The 18,889-nt window shown below is 43.6% G+C and overlaps 1 protein-coding gene across 1 annotated transcript; it reads right to left on the reverse strand.

Annotated features, from left to right (window-relative positions):
• Window positions 1–616: 616 nt before the first annotated feature.
• Window positions 617–8,967, reverse strand: CD164 (CD164 molecule). The gene is made up of 4 exons (XM_063150988.1): window positions 8,767–8,967; window positions 6,016–6,207; window positions 4,802–4,882; window positions 617–3,735 (listed from the first exon to the last, which is right to left on the reverse strand). The coding sequence occupies exons 1-4, from the start codon at window positions 8,861–8,863 to the stop codon at window positions 3,566–3,568; spliced, it is 540 nt and encodes a 179-aa protein (XP_063007058.1). The 5' UTR covers window positions 8,864–8,967; the 3' UTR covers window positions 617–3,565.
• Between the last annotated feature and the right edge of the window lie 9,922 nt (window positions 8,968–18,889).

The raw sequence follows: 18,889 nt of genomic DNA on the forward strand, positions 1-18,889 counted from the left end.
GTCCAGAGCAGCTGTAGATACCCCATCCCTGGAAATGTTAAAGCTTTATCCAACCTGGCCTTGGAGCAACCTGATCTAACAGAAGGTGCTTCTGCCCAGGGGCAGGGGAGTTGAAACGAGATGATCCCCAAATTCCCTGCCAATAGCAACCACTCCATAGTTCTGTGAAATCAGAAAAGAAATAAGGCTCAGAGCAGTAGCTTTTTCATGAAAGTTCTAACAGCCTCAGTGCAAACACAGCAGTCCCTCTTCCACCTGACATCCATTATCACAAACTTTGCTTAGAAAGAGGAGTATAAAGCCTCACAGGCTGTTAAAAGTGTAACACTTAATGCATACATTGCTCCTCTTAGGCTTTAAGCAGAAAACAAGAATTAAGCTAACATGGAAAAACATGACCTGAATGAAAATTCTTTTTGAGATAATTCCAAATCTGAATCAGTACAGTTAAATACAACGTTAATACTGTTTTTAGGGGAACTAACTCTTCAAACCTTGTATTCTTCCTCTTTCCCTTAGTATTTCTCAATTCCCATGGCAAACAGCTCATCTCCCAGTCACCAAGCAGACATTCCTCTTGGGGATTGCTCACATTAAAGAAAGTTCACAGGTAAAATTCCATTCAACAGATTTTATTTATCAATTTGGTTTTGTGATTACAACTGCTTCAGTTTTCTTCCACTGAAGACAAGATACAAACTTTTACAGCAACACTTGCAGAGAACATTCTTAAGGTAACAGCTTGATATTTGCACAAGTTGGCTTCAAGAAAAAGCCAGATAACTTGAAGAGTCACTACAATTCAGTGCCTAAAACTGATTTAGGGGCAAGTACAACTACAGATCTATGAGCTACCTTCCACTTCAAAACACAAGGCCAAGAAAAACTGCAAGTTGTTACTTCAGGTTTTTTGCTAGTACACAGCACACATCAGCTGATACTGCATTTCACAGAGGAGTCATTACTTTCAACAGTGAGGCAGCCAAGCACATGGTGAAGATGTATAACCCAGCCTCCCCTTCCCCCCAAACAACTAAAAGGGAAACAATTCAAGCCACAACTCTGAACTGTGGAATTACACCTTGCACGCAAGGGTAATGAGCAAGAGGTGTGTAGTGCAGGTCTTCCAGAATGTGACTAAATTGATAGAGCAAAACTTGAGTTTTTCAGATAAGCATTTGTACATGCCAGAGATCCTGGGTTTCCTAAAGTCTTGGAAAATAGCAATTGTTGGCACCACAACAAATTTAGTAACTAAGGCAAGGTATCCCTTCTACCCTTTAAAACAAAATTTGAGGCAAACAAGTAAGCAATTTTAAGGCACTTTAAACATTATTTTTAGTTTGCTTTACCAGCATACTTTATCAGCAACCTAAATCAGGATTAGCAAAGCTCATGAATAAGCATTTCAGCAACATTTCACAGAGCAACCTCTTTGTGGTCATGTTTTCCATGCTCTGAAGTGTTCAGTAGGACTTTTCTGCAAGTTTCCCAAAAGAGCCCTTTGAGGCCAAAAGTTGTATACTAGGTGTAATTTGCTTTGCTGAGCTGAAGGCAAACTGCCATATTTCAAAAGAGTATTTTGTTCACTTCAAAGCATGGAATACAAGCTCATGGATTTTTTTTTAACAAATAAATGTAGTAAAATAGCTCTTATAATAGGGAAAGGACAGATTTAAGTGATTTCACAATAAGGCCAAGGATATACCATCTAGCTCACATACATACTGTTGCTGAAAACTGGCTGCTCACTGCTGTTTTCATAAACCTGAGCTGATTGTCTTATTTTTGTTTAGAAAACCAAAAGCTAATGAACTCAAAGATACAGTACTGGTGAGTAACCTCTGCACTTTGTAGCAATTTGAGTTTTCTATGCAGCACAATAGAAACAATGCCATTCAAACTAGAAGAACACAAGAAAGCAACGCTGTACACCTTAAGTCTCCAACTGAAATGCACTTAATTTGCTTCATAATTCAAGTCCCACTGCCATGACTATTATCTGCTATCAAAGCTATTTTTGTTTTGGGTGCCAAATTCCAGTCAAGTCAGAGCTAGTAAAACAGTACTACAGATTATCCCAGAACTGAGGATCAGGGGATATAATCAGAAGCTACACATTAAGTGCTACCCCCACTACTCAATTTTATCTCTACTTCCATTTTTCCTGTGGGTTTATTTTCACAGGTGCTCAAGTCAGTCTGCATTGGAGATGACGTACCTTTGATACTCAGATCACATGGCTGACTCAGCCAAGAGAGGAAAAAAACCCCAAAAACCTGAACTGTTTGGCTGAATAGATTTCCTTAACCAGTTCACTGCAAGGTGACATGAACCTGAAGCCAGGAAGGGGAGAAGGGACAGAAAAAAGCTGTAGCCTGTGGTCCCAGGATTACAGCAATCCTGATTAGGATCAAATCAGCAGATCCTCTGAAGGACCCTTAACTGCTCCCTCAGCAAGCAGACATACAGGAGGGTAATAAAGGAAAACAACAACAACCCAAGCTCCTGAAATTAATTGCAACGAGTTTTAAGAACCGTTTGAATAACAAAAACATCAGGATTTCCCAAATATCAGTATTTCAAGTATAAATGTGAGCTGCTGCCTTTTTCTACAGGGAGTGAACTGAATTATATCACTGGTTTTATGGTTGGTCTTTGCAGGCCAGAACAAAAGCCAAAGCTTCAGTCTGTGGCTGAACATCGCTGTACCATACTCCTCACTCTAAAACAAAATTACTAAGGGACAGTTTTTCTAGGGAAAGCTTTTTTTAAACTGGAATGATCAAGTCACGTGTATTCTATATTCCTATGTAAAGTAAATACTTAGAAGTTTTATTTATCTTTCATATAGCTGGGACATGCTTACAGTCTACTGAAATTTAGTCTTTTAAGGCACTAATATTTATTTCCCCATTAGAGGGATTATTCCTACATCCACCCTCAACATTAATTGGAAATGGCATAGGAATTCTGTTTGGAATGAAGTATTTTATGAGGCAACTTATATTCTTGTGTAAAAAAAAAAAAAAAAAAAGGGGTTATGCTATTCTGTTAAGACATTATTTAATTCTACATTTTTGTCCATCTTTCTAGCAACACACTGTAAGAGCCATAAGCTACTACAAATGCTATTTCACTCCCTGAAATCAGTCACCAATAATTCACATCTTGATAAAACTGAAGGGATACTGTACCAGATGTTGCTTATACTAGCCTTCAGAATAAGTAATTTTAAGATTGTCTACTGGACAGTGTTGCCACTGAATAAGAATCTCTGAACATTCTACATTTGGCGTATCAAGAAAAGTCCCACATCAGCAGCCACTAAAGGAAAATAAAACAGCCATTAGAACCCATGCAGCATATTGCAAGTAATCCTGTTGAAGAGATTCATATCACTTCTTGCCAAGTATAATGTTGCAAAAATATTCATTTGAAGTCTTCTTTTAGAGATTTAAAGGATACTATGAACTGCTGTCTTCCACGAGCAACAGAAAATATTTTGGTTCAGTGAACTACAGGTGTTGGGCTACTAGTCCATTACCAAGGGGCAGGTCAGGTCCTAAAGCGTGTGGTAATTTCGGTCTTTAGATCTGCAGAATTTGTACAGAAAGAAAATAACAGCCTGCAGACCCAGAACAAGGACAATCCCACCTATGAAACTCGCAGCATCAAACGTAGATTTGCGTGCAACGGGTACAGGAGCCACAGTAGTAACAGTAGTATTCGAACCTGTTAAACACCAAATTAGAAACTGTAAGTGCACAATGCTCACAACTGTTCTACAGATTTTAGTGCTGGATACCTTGTATTAGGATTACTCAAAATATCCAAACACCAAGAAGAAAACAAAAAATAATCGAAAATGAAGCCATGCCAGCATCTGAATTTAGATTACTGGTACTGAAATTCTGATTAAATGCTGTTTGTACAGGGCTAGAGCTATTTATAGACAAACTGCTCTGGATCTCAAAACAGAGCAATACCCAGCTGGACTTTATTTGTACTTCAAAAAGCCAAAGCCTTCCTCCTCTGCATAGAATATATTATTGATATGCCCACATTCAAGATATATTTTCCAGTCTGGAAAACTGAAGCTCCTTTTCTTTGGTTTTTTTTTTTTTTTGTGGTTTTTTGTTGGTGTTTTGTTTTTTTTTTTTTTTTTTTTTTTTTTTTTGTGTTTTTGGTTTTTTTTGTTTGGGTTTTTTTTGCTTAAATTTAACACAAATTGTTATCTTCCAGCTACTGTACTTTACCCCAAGAGTTAGGCTTAAAAACCAGCCGAAGTCACAAATACAGAGCTGGAAATAACAGCCATCTGCTGATGGGTAGTTTCAAAGAGCTTTGCTTTGTGAGACTTCTTCATGAAATGGCATACTTAGGACTGACTTGGAAATAAAATACTTCAGCTTATTCACATCACTGTAGCAAAATTTCATTTGACAAAAACAAAAAAAAACCCAACCATCCCATTATTATGCTGCAAAAACAAAGACAGGGGAGTTAACAAGGGACTTTCAACCACAATATTAAAATCATCCAGCTGATCTCCTTTGACACACGTGTTTCTGACTTTTTATATCGCACCAATTAGCTCTATTTCTCAGGCTTTGTAACCTTGCTACTTGCATACATCACCTTAACAAAATTAGACTTGCCCTTAAGTTAGAAGTGACAACACTAGACACACCAGTGCTACTTTAATGGTGTCACTTGGTGAGTCTTTCAAGATAACACTCTGAAAGCGCCACTAATTTCTGAGCAATTAACACTTTAATTATGGCAGCTGTAGCATTACCTGCAGCAGTGCTTGTCGTGGTGGCTGAAGTCACGGTAGTTTTAGGAGGAGGAGCATGAGTAGTCGCATTGGTGACGTTGGCTGTTTGAGAGAACACAGTACATACACACACACCATGAACTCCAAAGCAAAGTTTGCAAGCTCTGACATTCCTATACAAATGATTTTTCCTCTTCTGCTTTAACAAGGATAACCTTTGCCCTCAGTCTGTATCCCACACGATTTAGGTGGTGAACTGCATGGCATTAAGCCAAGGTTCTGCAACAAGGATTATTTTCAAACTTGCATACTACTGTTACTCAAATACTTCAAGGTTCTCCACAGATCAGTGATTCTTTGTTCAGACAAAATGACTTTTTTTTCAAGCACTCATATAAATGCTGGTATTTGAACAATAATCATGAGAACTGCTTCAAGACAACTGAGAATCTGTAACAGGGCAAATGACTTTCATTAAACTTTCATTAGAATCAGTTAGCATTAATTGTACTAAAAAAGTACCTAACCTAATACCTCTAGACAGGAGATACACACTCTTTCTTCTCCTGTCCTCAAAACACCGAGTGTGAATTCCATCACTGGAATAAAACCACTCACCTAAAAGGAAATTGTCTACCTAAAAGGAAATTGTCTCCTAAAACTTCATGATCAAGCCAGGTAAGCTGGGTTTCTGACCTCTCCCCCTCCCCTAAAGATCAGTATTACTAAAAATTAATCACTATTCCACTAGGTGTCTGGGACAAGTGTCAACATCTGTGGGTTTGCTCAAAGCTAATCACCCTACTATACATTAGGCTGTTTGTTCTGAGCCTAATCAAGTACCAACTTGTTACCTCCCAGTTCCCTTGTCAGCAAGTTTTTAAAGATTAGGTGACTTTTTAAAAAAGAATTCCACTGTAGAAATGGCAGAGAAATTTCTGGGGAAAAAAAAAAGAAACAAAAAAACCCTGAACTCCTAAGAATTCATAATTAGTGGCAATTACTAATTCAACTGCCACTGAGCCAATTTTTAACACAGAAGATGCTTCCTGCCAACATAACTAAGATTTTTCTAAAATCCACTTCTTCCAAACCTTGTAACCTTTTATGCATTCTGCACATCAGATTTTTAGTAGCCAAGCTACTACAATGACCTTTGGAAGAAGCCCCTGTCTTTCCTGTTATCCACCAGTTGCTAATTTCCTGCCATTCTGAGTTCAGTGCTCCTGTATTACCTATAGGAGTATGAGGTGTGGTGGCAGAACTGGTTGTGGTAGCATTGGAAGACGCCGTGGTCACGTTGGAAGATGCTGTGGTGGCATTGGAAGACGCTGTGGTGGCATTGGTGGGTGTTACAGTGACATTGGAAGTAGGTGCTACAGTGGCATTGGCCGTAGTGACATTGGTAGGAGAAGAAACTGTGGGATCTATGAAAAAATAAAGTTACATTAGAGGCGGTATTGAACTGAAAAACAAGCTAACAAAAATGTCAGCAGGCATAGCTTTAGGAATTTCATCCAGCACTGAGTTCTGCTGCAGTTTGAGTTTGAAATGACAAAGCTTTTGAGTCCACCATACTAACATCAAAATTTGCATGAGTGAATACATGAAAAATCTTGTCACAGGCAGCCCAATCAAGCCAGCGTTCAACTGGCAACTCAAGAGTCCTCAAAGCAAACCAGAGTGAGAAGAACCCTGCTGTCCAAGCAGAAACTGTGCATGCTTTACACAGGGAGCACCAGGTACAGAGCACTGCTTCCCAGCCTCACTGAGACTGAACCTGAGCTTTAGGTAAAGCAGCCAGCTATAAACGCAGTAGAAAGCAATCAAAGTATGGGAAATAAAGACAAGAACCTGGAGAAATGCATGTACACATGCAAACAAAGAGAGCAGAAAAAAAGTCAATCTATTTGTATTTTGATCGCAGCAGAAGCCAGCAATCTAACCAGTCCAGCTGCTTTTTTACGTCAATCTCAGGTCAAACATTGTTACCTTCAAAACACAACACCACATCCACTAACTGGATCAAGTAAGATCTTCTCAATCTACAGCTTTACCACATTAGTTTTAATTGAGACTTACTCATACAGCCATCATACTCAGCAAACCCACATACAACCCACAACTCCTTCTGTTGCACGCTCTCCGGCACATTTCACATCATATCCACCCACTCCAGGCACCTAGGGGTGACCTTTCACTTTTCTCCGTGAAAGGAACGCTGCTATCCACAGATCTTTGGCAGGCAGAACGCTCATTTACCTCTCAAATAACAGCTACAAGTACATTAACTAACTTCAGTATTCTGACAACCTGAAGTAAGGCCGCGTGGATTCAGGCTTTCTCTTGGTTATGGCTCTACTATCAGGGCAGAAAGGCTGGCACATTTCCTTTCACACAAGAAGATATAAAAAGACCTTTGTGGGTTTGCATCAGTGAGGTGTGCAAGAGCTGCCCCATTCCCTTCAGGAAGGCAGCACTCAAAGCACTTCAAGAGCTTTATGGCTGTTTCTGGATAATAGAGTTCAGGGAGAAAAAAAAATATCAGTCAATTATGATGGATGTGCATCTGAGGAATGATCACAGCACACACAACGGCCTCCGACAAAGGAATAACCTTGACTTTTGTAAATTCCTACTAGTATGGGGAATATTTAGCACAGCACATCTGTTAAGACAGGAAGACAGTTGGTAGAGCCAACTTATACCAGGTACACCAGGACTTCTAATTCAGTTTCAAGAACAGCCTTCGCAGACTAACACCGCGAAGGATCAGATTTGCAAGAGTAAAGGATGAGATGCTTCTATCAACGAGCTGTTAACTTCAGAATCTGTGGCAAGGTCTCAGACACTGCCTCAATGACACCTCCTGCTGTGAAAGGCTCTGTGGGGTCTTTTACATGGGATAACAGCAAGTTCCCCAACTCTGCCCATCAGCAGACACCTGCTTTTCACCGAAGGAAGGGAAAAAAAAAAAAAAAAAGCCTCTGATACCACGAACTCAACTTTTCAGCCTAGCCAAGATGACGTTTGCTCCCAAGATAAACCCGCTGTACTGGCTCTCGCACAGGGCAAATTCGGATCCTCCCCTTACACTGGAGGAGGAAAGCAGGAGCCCCGGGAGGGGTCTGTCCTGCCGGCCCAACAGTGCCCTCTCCCGTCGCAGCGGAGCGATTTTGTTACAGCAACGTTGCGCTACCCCGGCGGAGCAGTCCCGAGCAGCCGATCCCACCGCGTGTCCCGCATCCCGCCGGCGGAGCAGGGCTGCGGGAGATCCCTCCGGGGCTGCGGGAGATCCCTCCGGGGCTGCGGGAGATCCCTCCGGGGCTGCGGGAGATCCCTCCGGGGCTGCGGGAGAGGTGACCGGGCACCCTGGGCTGCAGCCACGGAACGAGGCCAGGGAACACTGAAGCGCCTCCAGACAACTTTTTGTTTTGTCTTTTTTGTTGCCGTCCCCGCGTTTTGGGGCTCGCGTCACATTTCGCGGCTCTCGGCCCCGCAGACACTTCGGCAAGCGGCCCACAGGCCCCGAGCTGCGGGCACACCCGCGGGACGAGTAACGGGCTCGCACCGGGATGAGGAACACGCGGCAGCGGGGCCAGAACCACACGGCTGCACCAAGGCACCCCCGCTCCCTGACCCGTTCCGAGGGTGCGCGAAAAAGCCGCGCACGGTTCCCCGGCACCGGCTCCGTCCTCCAAGGGGGGATAACACAGGATAACGGGTCCCAGACCGGCTCAAAAGCTCGGCGGGCTGCGGCCGCGGCGCCCAGGAAGCGGCGGCGGCGGCCGAGCGCCGGGCGGCTCCCGGCGCGTCCCGGGGCTCCGCGGCACTGCCGCCTTCAGAAGGTCCGGCAGCAGGCGCGGACAGCCCCGCCGGGCTCGGTGCGCGGAGCCCGCCTCGCTGCCCACAGCGCCGGGCGCGGGGCGGGGCTGCCCCGTCAGCAGCTCCCGAGCAAAGGAGGGGGGAGGGCGCGGATCACTCACCCTCGGTCGCCGCTGCGATCGCGGCCAGCCCGCAGAGGCAGCACGCCACGGAAAGGACGGCGAGCGGGAACGCAAATGTCCGAAGTGTCCGGCCCATGGTGGCGATGCGGTGAAACGAGGGGGCTGGGGCTCCGGCTCCTGCTCGCACTTCCCTTCTCTTCCCCGCTCCGCTCCCGCTGCCGCCGCGCGCCGCCGCCCCGCGCCGCCTCACGTCACGGGAGCGCCCCGAGCTGGCCCCGCCCCCCGCCCGCGGCGGCGCTGTGGTTCTGCCCGGCTTCCTCCTGCCCCCCCCCCCTCCGGCGGGTAATGGAACGGTCCGCGACGCGGCAGCGCGGCGCTGCTCCCCCACGTGACCCCGCCGCGCCCCCGGGAGGGAGCTTTTCCCGCGCGTCACGTGCCTTTACGTCACCACGGAGATCCCGCCCCCTTCCCGCTGGGCCCGCTCATTGGCTGGGGGCGAGGCGGGGGGCGGGGCAGAGGCGCGCGGGTTGGCGTTTCCCGCGCGCGGGCGGCGGGGCCGTGCCGGTCCCGGGGAGCCGCGCCGAGCCCGCGGTGTCGCTTGTGGGGGTAGCGGTGGGGAGCGAGATGATCCCACGGGCCCCCGCCGGCTGCCGCCCCCTTCCCACGCCGCTCCCCATTTCTACCGTGACAAAACAGCGAATTGTACTTAAATTGTACTTAAATGGCAGTAAAAATGAATCGTACGCGAACCGTAGCAGTGTGCGTGCAGCACGTGCAAAGTGTTGTCCAGCTGCGCTCCCAGCTGCACTGGTGCCATCTCACTTGGAAGCTGCAAAGTGGGAGTTTGTGTAGGTCCAGGATGAAATGGCTGCAGTATTAGAAGGGAAGTGTGGCACCAATTGTAACCCATAGCTTTACAGCTGTGCTGTAGAGAGCACCCGGAGAAGGCTCCTTGGTCATCCCACCACTTCTTTTTGTGAACTTGGCAGTGCCAGGTCTGCAGGTGGACTTGAAGGATGTATCCAACCTAAGTGATTTTAAGAATCAGTGATTCCCACCAAAACACAGGGTAGAGTTCCCTCTATCACATTTTCTCCTCCCTTTTGTTTTTTCCTAAGGCAGCTTGAGTCGACATAAATCATCATCAGTGGACCCTCTGCAAATAAAAGTTTATTTGTGTAAGTCTGCCTCAGCATTTTGTGCAGTGCCAACACAGGTGAATGTTGGGAAACCAAGGCAAACATTCATGTGTGCTTCTATTCAAGGAGAGCTAAGCTAGAGCTATAAAGCAAATTTTATTATGGTCTAGGTCAAAGGACAAATGGAACAGTTATAATCAGGACAATTCTCCTTGGTTCTCTTAAGTGTGAGCTGGACTTTGGCAGTAAAGAGGAAACTGCCAAATAAATTCCTAGCTTAATCTTCCCATTTTACTTTCCTGAAGGTGTTATATTGCCAAGAGACTGATACAAATGGAGAAGTTTTAAGCCAAGCTACCTATCATGGTTACTGTGTTAGCTATGGAGAGGCATGTAGGGCTGCTGGTAATACATAATTTGGGTACAGAGCTTTCTGACAAGGTTCTGTGCTGTCATCCATTGTGGTGCTTTCTGCTAGCAGGCAGGATGGCTAATGCTTTGCCTTCCTGAAAAGAAGCCTCAGGGAGAAAACATAAAAAAAAAAAGTCTGCAAAGAAAGAAAAGAGAATCAGTTTTGTGATACGAACTGGAACCTTGTAACAGCTGCATTAAAATGACCAGACATGTTCTGTTGTATGTAAATGTCAGTAACATCAGAATTTAGTTCTGAAAAGTGATAAGGAAACAGAAGTCACGTGCTGACTTTAGTTATCTCTCATTCTCCATTTTTACTGGAGTGGTATTGTACAAATAATTTAGTTATTTCTACAGTATAATGAAAGTTTCTGGCCTTTTAATAAAAAATACTTTTCACACAGATTATCAAAATACGATATTTCTGTTCTACTTTGAATAAACAGCATAAGATGAGGAGCAGCATAAGTAAAAATTGCAATGTAACCAAAATTGCAGGGAGCATGGACTAAGGGAGTTTTCTATGGATTCCACTCATCCTGGCCATACCTGCAGAGATTCTTATGTCCTTCTGGGACAAGGGTCTTCTGCTCGGATCAGGGCTTGATTCAGAGGGTCTACTGAGATTTCACTAGACACGTGGTATTATTTGAACTGAGGTTTTCTTTTTTGCATGTCTTGTGGGTTATAATGTTAAATATATCTTCAGTAGTTATCAGTGTTTTATGAGGGATTGCAGTGGCAGTTCTGTTGATGTGCTGGACACGTGAAGTGTAATGGTTGCTGCAATCTACATTTCATCAGGAGTGCATACTAAAAATCTCTTCTTTTGTGAAAGTAATAGGACAATTAAGTTAAATAAGATAAAAAACAAGACTCTAATCAGTGTTTATGTGTATGGAAAAAGTGGGAGAAAATGAAGTACATTAAAAAATAGACTACTAGCAAGGGCAAGAATATCTCCACAAACAAGTGAAAACATGTTTATCATTCTGAGGGCTGGTGGGAATCCAGGGAAAAGATAAATGTGGTTTGTCTGTTTTTTTCTTATAGTCAGCATCTTGGGACTTTGTTGCAGCATATAGTCAGCAGGATCATGGCAGTCTGGGTTGTTGTTGTTGGATTTAAAACACCACATTCATCACTGGATTCAGTTCTCATGGCACTGTTATATACTTAGTGGTTAGTAAGGCATTTACCTCTGTTTTGAATCTATAAGGAATTCCAAGCACTGCATTACTGGAAAATTATGTGAAATCCTTGACAAAATGGGCAAAACCTAAGAGTCTGCAGATGCCCATTTTAGGGAAGCACATTTGAAACATAGCAAATGCCCAGGATTTGGAGCAGATTGTGTTGTATCAATTGGTGCTTGGCAAGATGTGATAATGGATTGAAGAGATTCCACAGGAGTATACAGCAGTTTGGGATGACAGCAGTAAATGAAAACCAAAATTTAGTAGATAAACTGAAGGGAATATATATTTCCTTCATTTTGTAAACATTGGTTCTCATTTCCATACTGTCATTTCAAGTGCATGGAAAGAGAAGTGCATGTGAAATGTAAATACATGGTGGGTGTTTTAGCAGGGGAAACAGCATCCAAGGAGGTTTTGAGGTCTTTGTTACCATTACATAATGATGCATGATTGTGTCCTGGTGACGTTCACCAGAATGGTGAATTGTTCAGAAATAATGCATTGATTCCTGTGCCCAGAGCTTTGTAACCTTTGTTTGTCCTTGCATCCCGAGGCAGCTATGGCAGTAAATCCCGCTTAGGGCGTGTCCAGCCATGGCTGGATACAGCCCCAGGCACATCTAGGGTGGTGCATGCCATGCTGCATGACATCAGGGGTGTATTTAAGATGTCTGAGTGTCTGTCCCCAGCAGGAATTCTGGGTGAGGGCAGTGGCACCTGCACTGTACCAGCTGCTTGCCTGAGGCAGGCAAGGTGGAGCTGTGTTTGGTACGCAAGAATTCTCTGTTACAGGCACTCACTCAGTCCCACCAGGTGGGGTGGAAAGGCTGTTTTCAACATAAGGAACAAATAAAATAATAGAGTGGTTAGTGGTAACAAAATAATGTTAAAAACATTTTCTTAACTCTTTTAGAGACAGAGACACAGGCTGATGTTTTTGGCCTAAGGCAAACCAGAGACATATCATGAGAAGAAGAATATAAGACAACAGGTAGGGGTAAGATGGAGTGGAAAGAATAAACCTTTCACCTGTGCAGCTGCAGCCAAGCAGAGAATGAGGACAGGCTGATTTAGGTGACCAAAAGAAAATAATGCTAATGTTTAGATAGAGTTCTTGCAACAGTACATCCATTTTTACTGAATTTTTAATGTGCATTTTTTAGTTGGTGATAGTGTAATACAGTGGTGGGCTTTGGCCTGTGTCAGGGCAGGAGCATATTCCCTAGGAGTTTAGCTGTGTCCTCAAGGCTGGCTGATAAAAATTCCTTGGTCAACCTGGGAGTTTTTCAAGTGAAAAAACTTCAGGAGAGTCTCCACAACTTTTTCTCGTTAGATGTTTTTGTTCTGAGGCTCTTGCATCTGGCCCCTGCCTGAGATGTAACACCTGTGGGCTGCCTGTGCTCTTGCTGTGCCCTGATGGCCTGGACCAGTGCTTCTTCCCACACAGCAACTGAGGTACAGGCACAATTGAGCTCTGTTGGTCTGGCCACCCATTACTGTCTCTTAACATCCTAAATCTTTTCAGAATTACAGTATCAAGATGTTTTCTATGAAGATTGTAAAGTCGTTCCACTTACGCATTTTCTTTGTGCAATAGCTGTACCACATCATTCTGATCCATTTGATGTGCTGCATAGTTTATATTATCAGTAAAGTTTTTTCAAAACCAGTCCCTCTGAGCACCTTTTTTTTCCTCCCTGGAACTGGTAGTCAGAAAAATCCCCAGAATTTTTTGTCTGACTTATACATGGGGATCACTGATCCACTTCACAGTGAATTAGTGAGGGGTATCCCAAGCAAAAAAGTATATGAAGGGCAGTAGCAGAGAGCTGTAGCTGTGATAGTCTAAAGAGGAAGGTGAGGCTGGTCTGTAGGAAGGTGAAATATGTTGTCAGAGGTCTGTCTGATAGCATGAAAATGAACATATACTTCACAGATCTCAGGGCTTCCCCAGATCCGTGTGGAGTACCCCCACAGCTGAGGAGCCACACTAACAATTTCTGCTGGCTTTAGCAGCCCTCCTGGATCAGATTCAGAAACCCTCTGGCTTCAGATTAAGTAAACTACCTTGTAGATAATGACTTTGGCCTCCAACTTTTGTCTCATCAGTGCTTGAATAAGTAGGGGGAATGATTGGAGCCGACTGTCTGTGCTGTATTAACACAATGTCCTTGTGCTTTTAACACATACACCTGTGTAAAGAAAACTGGTGTGTAGTCTGAGGGCTTCTTTCATCACTTTTCATTTAAAGCAGTGTCTAAGAGAGTGTTTTGCAGGAGTAAGAAGCTCATAAACTTAAAACCCAATAAAGCACAACTTGAAAGATACCAGTTTTTCTTACAGCGGTGACACATTACATAAATGAAACACTGTGTAATCTGGTAAGATAATAGTTTTCTCAGAATGTGTGTTGCTGCTAGCTGTTCGTTGTAGAAGGGAGTTTTTTAATATGGTTGCTGGGAAGGGAACTTCTCCAAACCCAGCAGCTGACAATGAAAGTCTTTACCTCCCCATTTGCCAACTGCCTCTGAATTTCCTGACTTTGTGGAGGCCCTATGGCTTGCCTCTGGCCTTGCATGTCCTCTGGATGCTTGTGTGTGCTATTCCTCTGGTATGGCACTCTGAGATGCAGCACTGTATTCCTAGTGACTTGACCAGAGATGTAAGTTGTAGCAGAAAATATGTCATGAAACATAATTTTGGATTAAGATGAATATTTCATTTCTGCTTCATTGTTCATAGCCTTGGACTCCAACTTGCTGCACTAGGGAACCAGGCTTGAAAGACACACTTGTTTCTTTAGATGACCTCTTAATACTGGATGAAAGATTTTACCATGTTTTTTCTGGCAGAGTGTCCTGCCACGACCAATGCAAAGACATTGTAATTATGGCTTGCCTGAAGAATTGTTATGCCTGAAATTCAAGATATTTCCTGGTTGTACCCTTCTCTTCTCGTTATAACTTTTTTTCATGTGGTGTAACTTCAGCCAGTTGTCCCCTGCCCAGTTCTCATGCATTGTTGTCCTAGATCCTGTCTGTATGGCATCCAGCTGGACATCCAGCCATCATCCTTGTCACCAGGTCTGTGACTTTTGGCATAGCATCAGCTTTCTGGTACTTGATGTGATGAGGCATTTGCCTGCCCTCAGAGTCCCTGAACGTTGCCCACTGTCAGAGAATGAGTTTCTGGGCTCTGACATCTGCTCAGATGAGGTAATTTGGACACAGCTCACATGCTGTGTTCTGCTTTGATCTCTTGTGGAACACTGAGACATTGGGGTGGCAGCCACAGAGCAGACCTGCCATGGGTGACCAAACCAACAGCAAATAAAAAATCAATTAACTGGCCTCCTAACATTGAACTTGATAGTCTTCAGAACTAAAATTGCTTTCCTGACTTTAAACATCTGAGTATAATTTAAAATCCTTGCAAGAAATAAGAGCCACTAACCTCTTTCTCAATACTGAGTATGCAAAACCTTTTTATATCTTTTCATAGCCGCAGTCTCTGTTACTTACAAAAAGTAACTTGTCAGGAAATGTGAGTTTTATGAAGAAAATATCACAGTCTATTTTAATATTTAACCCAGAACTATGAAGTGAAAAAAATTACTCTCAAGGCAGATTGGTTTGAAATGTTCCTACAGAAGATTTAATTCCTATATAATAGTCTGTGTATAGATTGCAGAATGCTTTAGAAAATGGAAGGATGAAATGTGTTACAGGCTTCTTAGTTAGCTGCAGATATACAAAAGTATTTTAGTTTAAATAATCTTCTTGTTTTGCATCATCGCTAAAGAAAAACCTAAATTCCCTTGCTAAAATTAACACAATCTTCATCCTCAGAGCCTCTGGAGATCACTCTGGGTCTGTGCCCTCTTCAGGCATTCAGTTAAACATTTGCTGATTTTATAAATTTGTTCCCTTTTATCAAGTAAACTTAAACTTAAACTTTTCATGAAATCTGTGGACTTAAGCTTGGACAAAATCAGGTCTCTCCAAATGCTTCCCTAATTCAGCCTTCCCCATCTTACCCTGGTGCTGTTCTGTGAGATTTAGCAGCTCATGCAGTGAGCCCAGGAGCAAAGGTCACTCACTCAGCACAGCCCTCTTGGCAGAGCAGGGAGTGGGGTGGGAGAGCTGCACTCTGATGGCTGCCCTGGCACAGCAGGGCTGGTTTAGCCTTGTGCTTGCATCCCAGCTCTTTCCTTTGAACCTCCAGTGCACTCGCTTATGGCCTCTCCTTCCAGCCTGCATTCTGATCTTTGACACACCTTCTCCCCTGGAGCCATCCATGCACCAGCTCTGCACTGTGTGTCAGAGAGATCTTGCATACAAGAAATCACTGACACTGGCAGTCATTCTGGATTCTGTATTTACATCCAAACATAACCTTAACAGTATTGCAATAACTTTATAAACAATATTTTCCTCTGTTTCAGTAACAGTCACTTTCTTTTTAATTGAGAGCATCTGCTATAAAAAATTACTTAAGTCTTCTGCCTGCTTTAGCATTTCCTGGTTTTAGCCTCATGCAGCCAACCTGATTTCAAGGACTTTACTTTTAGTTTATAGTAATCACAGCAGGATCAAATGTTTGGCCTTCACTGAGGCCACATTCCTACAAATGTATTTTTCTTCTTTTTTTTTGTCTGAGATGTCATTATATCGTATCAGTGCTTGTAACTATATAATCATCATAACATTATTTCCCATAAATTGTAGGTGCACTATGTTCATAGGTCCTTTTCTCTTCTCCTGTAAAAATACTTAACACCTTGTGAACATTTATTTTTAAGCCAAAAAAAAAATGTTTCCAAGCCATTCACATGAGCAAGATGACATGGTTTTATTTTTGCTGTAAATGAAAGTCATCATGATCTGTGAAAAGCTGAGTGGGAAAATAATGCTCTGCCTTACTGCAGTCAAGAAAACCATCTGGGAATCACGAATTGAAGGTCTCACAGTTAATTATCTTGCAGGCTACTGTAGGCCTTTTGTTATATGTAGGTACAGCCTCCAGTGTTTGGAAGATCTCCATGTCCTTGATCACTTGCCTACAGGAAGGAGTGAGTGCCCATGGGATCCATCTCCATCCAAAGCCAAGCTCTGCAGCCTCTGTTTTGTGTGGGGCCATTGAAACCCAGGCACCTGTTTCCTATGGACAGGCTACACTCACTACAGTCTTTAGAAAGTTCTTCTTCACAATGAGTGCTGTCAGTTTTTGATTAAGTAGCCTCCAGTTGTCATTTTAGGAGAGGTGAAAATACTATAGCTTTATACAGCTACATTTATTTAAAGAAGCAAGTGCTGTTCCATGTGCCTCAACTACAAATGGCCAGTACTTCTGAGATATAGTCAGGAGACACAGTGAGAAGTGACAGTATTAGAAATGATTCTCTGTGAAATATCCTTCATTTCCTTCCTTCACAGCACTAATCTGAATCCTGAAAGCAGTTCAGCATTTTGCCATCTCTGTGATTTTCAGGCTGTCCTTCTCTCACAAGCTGTGCCTCTTGCAGGCGCCGTCACGGCGATGGATGCCAGCAGAGCTCCAGAAAGCTTTGTACTGTATCCCATCCTACCCCACCCCATCCAGAAGAGTGGTACCAAGCAAGGAGGATGCTGCAGGCATCCCTTGTCCAAGTGGGGACATCAGAAAATCTGAACAGAGCAGAGCCTGGAAAGTCCCTGGCTGTCCTTGTTGTACCTTGTCTGTGTCCTTGTTGTACACTGTGGGTTCTTTTTGCTTCCTCAGGATTAAATCCCCACTCAGATTTAGGAGGGCCTGGCTATAAAATCATGAATCCTACACTTTTCAGATTGCACAGAGCTGGTGGCAAGGCAGGAACTTGAAGTAAATGTTGCTGGTTATGAATATATCCAGCTTTTGGTTGTTCTCTGTAGGTTTGAAAGTTAAGCTATTTTGCTACTGTTAAAAATGCTGTCTTTTTGCATGGTGTGGTAACATGGAAACTACACTCTGAATTGTTCTCTCTGTGGTAATACTTAAATATTTTGTTCTCTTCCATCAAGCAAACTGCTCAAAGCAATATTCTTCGTTATTACATTCCTGAAAATCTAAAAATTTTAACAGGCTAGTCCTTTTATGTTAACCTACTGAGAACAAACTTCTAGTATGCATTTGCTAAAACAATGTTTTTCAGCTTGTGAGGGCAGAGCAGAGCCTGGAGGTTTTGTGAAACACCTTCCTGTCTGTCAGGGCCCACCTTGAGCTGACACTGAGCTCTGCAGCCACAAGTTTGTAACCTTTGGTCCTGGAGATATCCTGGCAGCTTCCTTGGTTTTGCCAAGGAAGGGTTTTCTAGCTTGAGTAAGATATTTCTATATTTCTTGTCCAGGTGGAGTGCTGGCTGGAAGGTGATGTGGAACTGTGAGCTGTTCCTGTGGTGACTCTTGTTGGCCATCCTGGGGATTCCTCTTCCTTTGTGATGAATGGAGAAACCTTCATCCAGGGAAAGAGTTGGGGGATGAAGGGCTGCAGTTGTGGTGCTCCCTTTGCTGCTATTCACTGTACAAGTCCCTTTTACCAGCTCCCTCAAGCTCCCTTTCCTTCCTTCGCTCTCGCCTTTGTCCTTTCCCTCAGAGGTTTCACTGAGTCTTATGCCAGCAAAGTCTGGTTTAAATCCATCTTTTAGCCAGTAAAGAAGCTAATGAAAATGTCCCCATAAAAAAGCACTCTGGATCCCTGTTGTTGGTCTGTAATGACTCTCACCAGAGTAGCTCAAGATACTGATCATGGCAATTCCCTATGGCTGCTGGTGATTATTGCCACTGTACAGATGGGAAGGTAGGAGGCAGAGGGGGTGCTCCAAGCACAGGCTCAGCTCTGCCTCCCCTCATGCCACTGCCAGAGGAACAAGGCTCCTGAGAGCACAGTCAGGACCCCCACGGCTGCTCCCAGCCCTTGGCAACTTGCACAGGAGGGCTAGCAGGATACTTCCTTATCTAAATATGATGACAGAACTGAATAAATGGAGAGCAGGTACTGAGTTAAGGAGGCCAGGGTGCTCCTAGAGTAGAAGATTTTTTCCAGGGTGAGGAGAGGAGGTAGGCAATGGGAGTGAGAGCTGTGAGGAGGTGAAGAGGATCCTCCATTCTGGCTGGGAAAGGATTTGTGAGAGAGAAAAAATGACTTTAAAGAGTGATGACTGGGAAGAAGCAAGCATTAGGTGTGCTTGGGTTTGGGGGATTATGGCAAGGACTTGATTTCTTTTTTTGTGGAGAGGAGCCAGCTTTGAGGTGGGGAACAGAGGGTCCAGTGATCTTGTCATCCTCCATTACCATCTGACCTGATCACACTGAGCAGTCAAGAGCCCCATTGAGCTCTCAACAAGCTTTAAGGAAAGTGAAGAAATATTTAATTTTATTTTTCTCTGATTTTTTTT

This window comes from Melospiza melodia, chromosome 3 (genome assembly GCF_035770615.1).
Source record: "Melospiza melodia melodia isolate bMelMel2 chromosome 3, bMelMel2.pri, whole genome shotgun sequence".
Classification (NCBI taxonomy): Eukaryota; Metazoa; Chordata; class Aves; order Passeriformes; family Passerellidae; genus Melospiza; species Melospiza melodia.

What these genes read in the sequence shown, in the direction of transcription:
- CD164 (XM_063150988.1), bottom strand. Translation starts at nt 8,863, where the DNA reads ATGGGCCGGACACTTCGGACATTTGCGTTCCCGCTCGCCGTCCTTTCC. An exon ending in GATCGCAGCGGCGACCGAGG is followed by an intron (nt 6,208 to 8,766) that starts GTGAGTGATCCG and finishes ATTTTTTCATAG; the next exon opens with ATCCCACAGTTTCTTCTCCT. An exon ending in CACACCTCATACTCCTATAG is followed by an intron (nt 4,883 to 6,015) that starts GTAATACAGGAG and finishes TCTCTCAAACAG; the next exon opens with CCAACGTCACCAATGCGACT.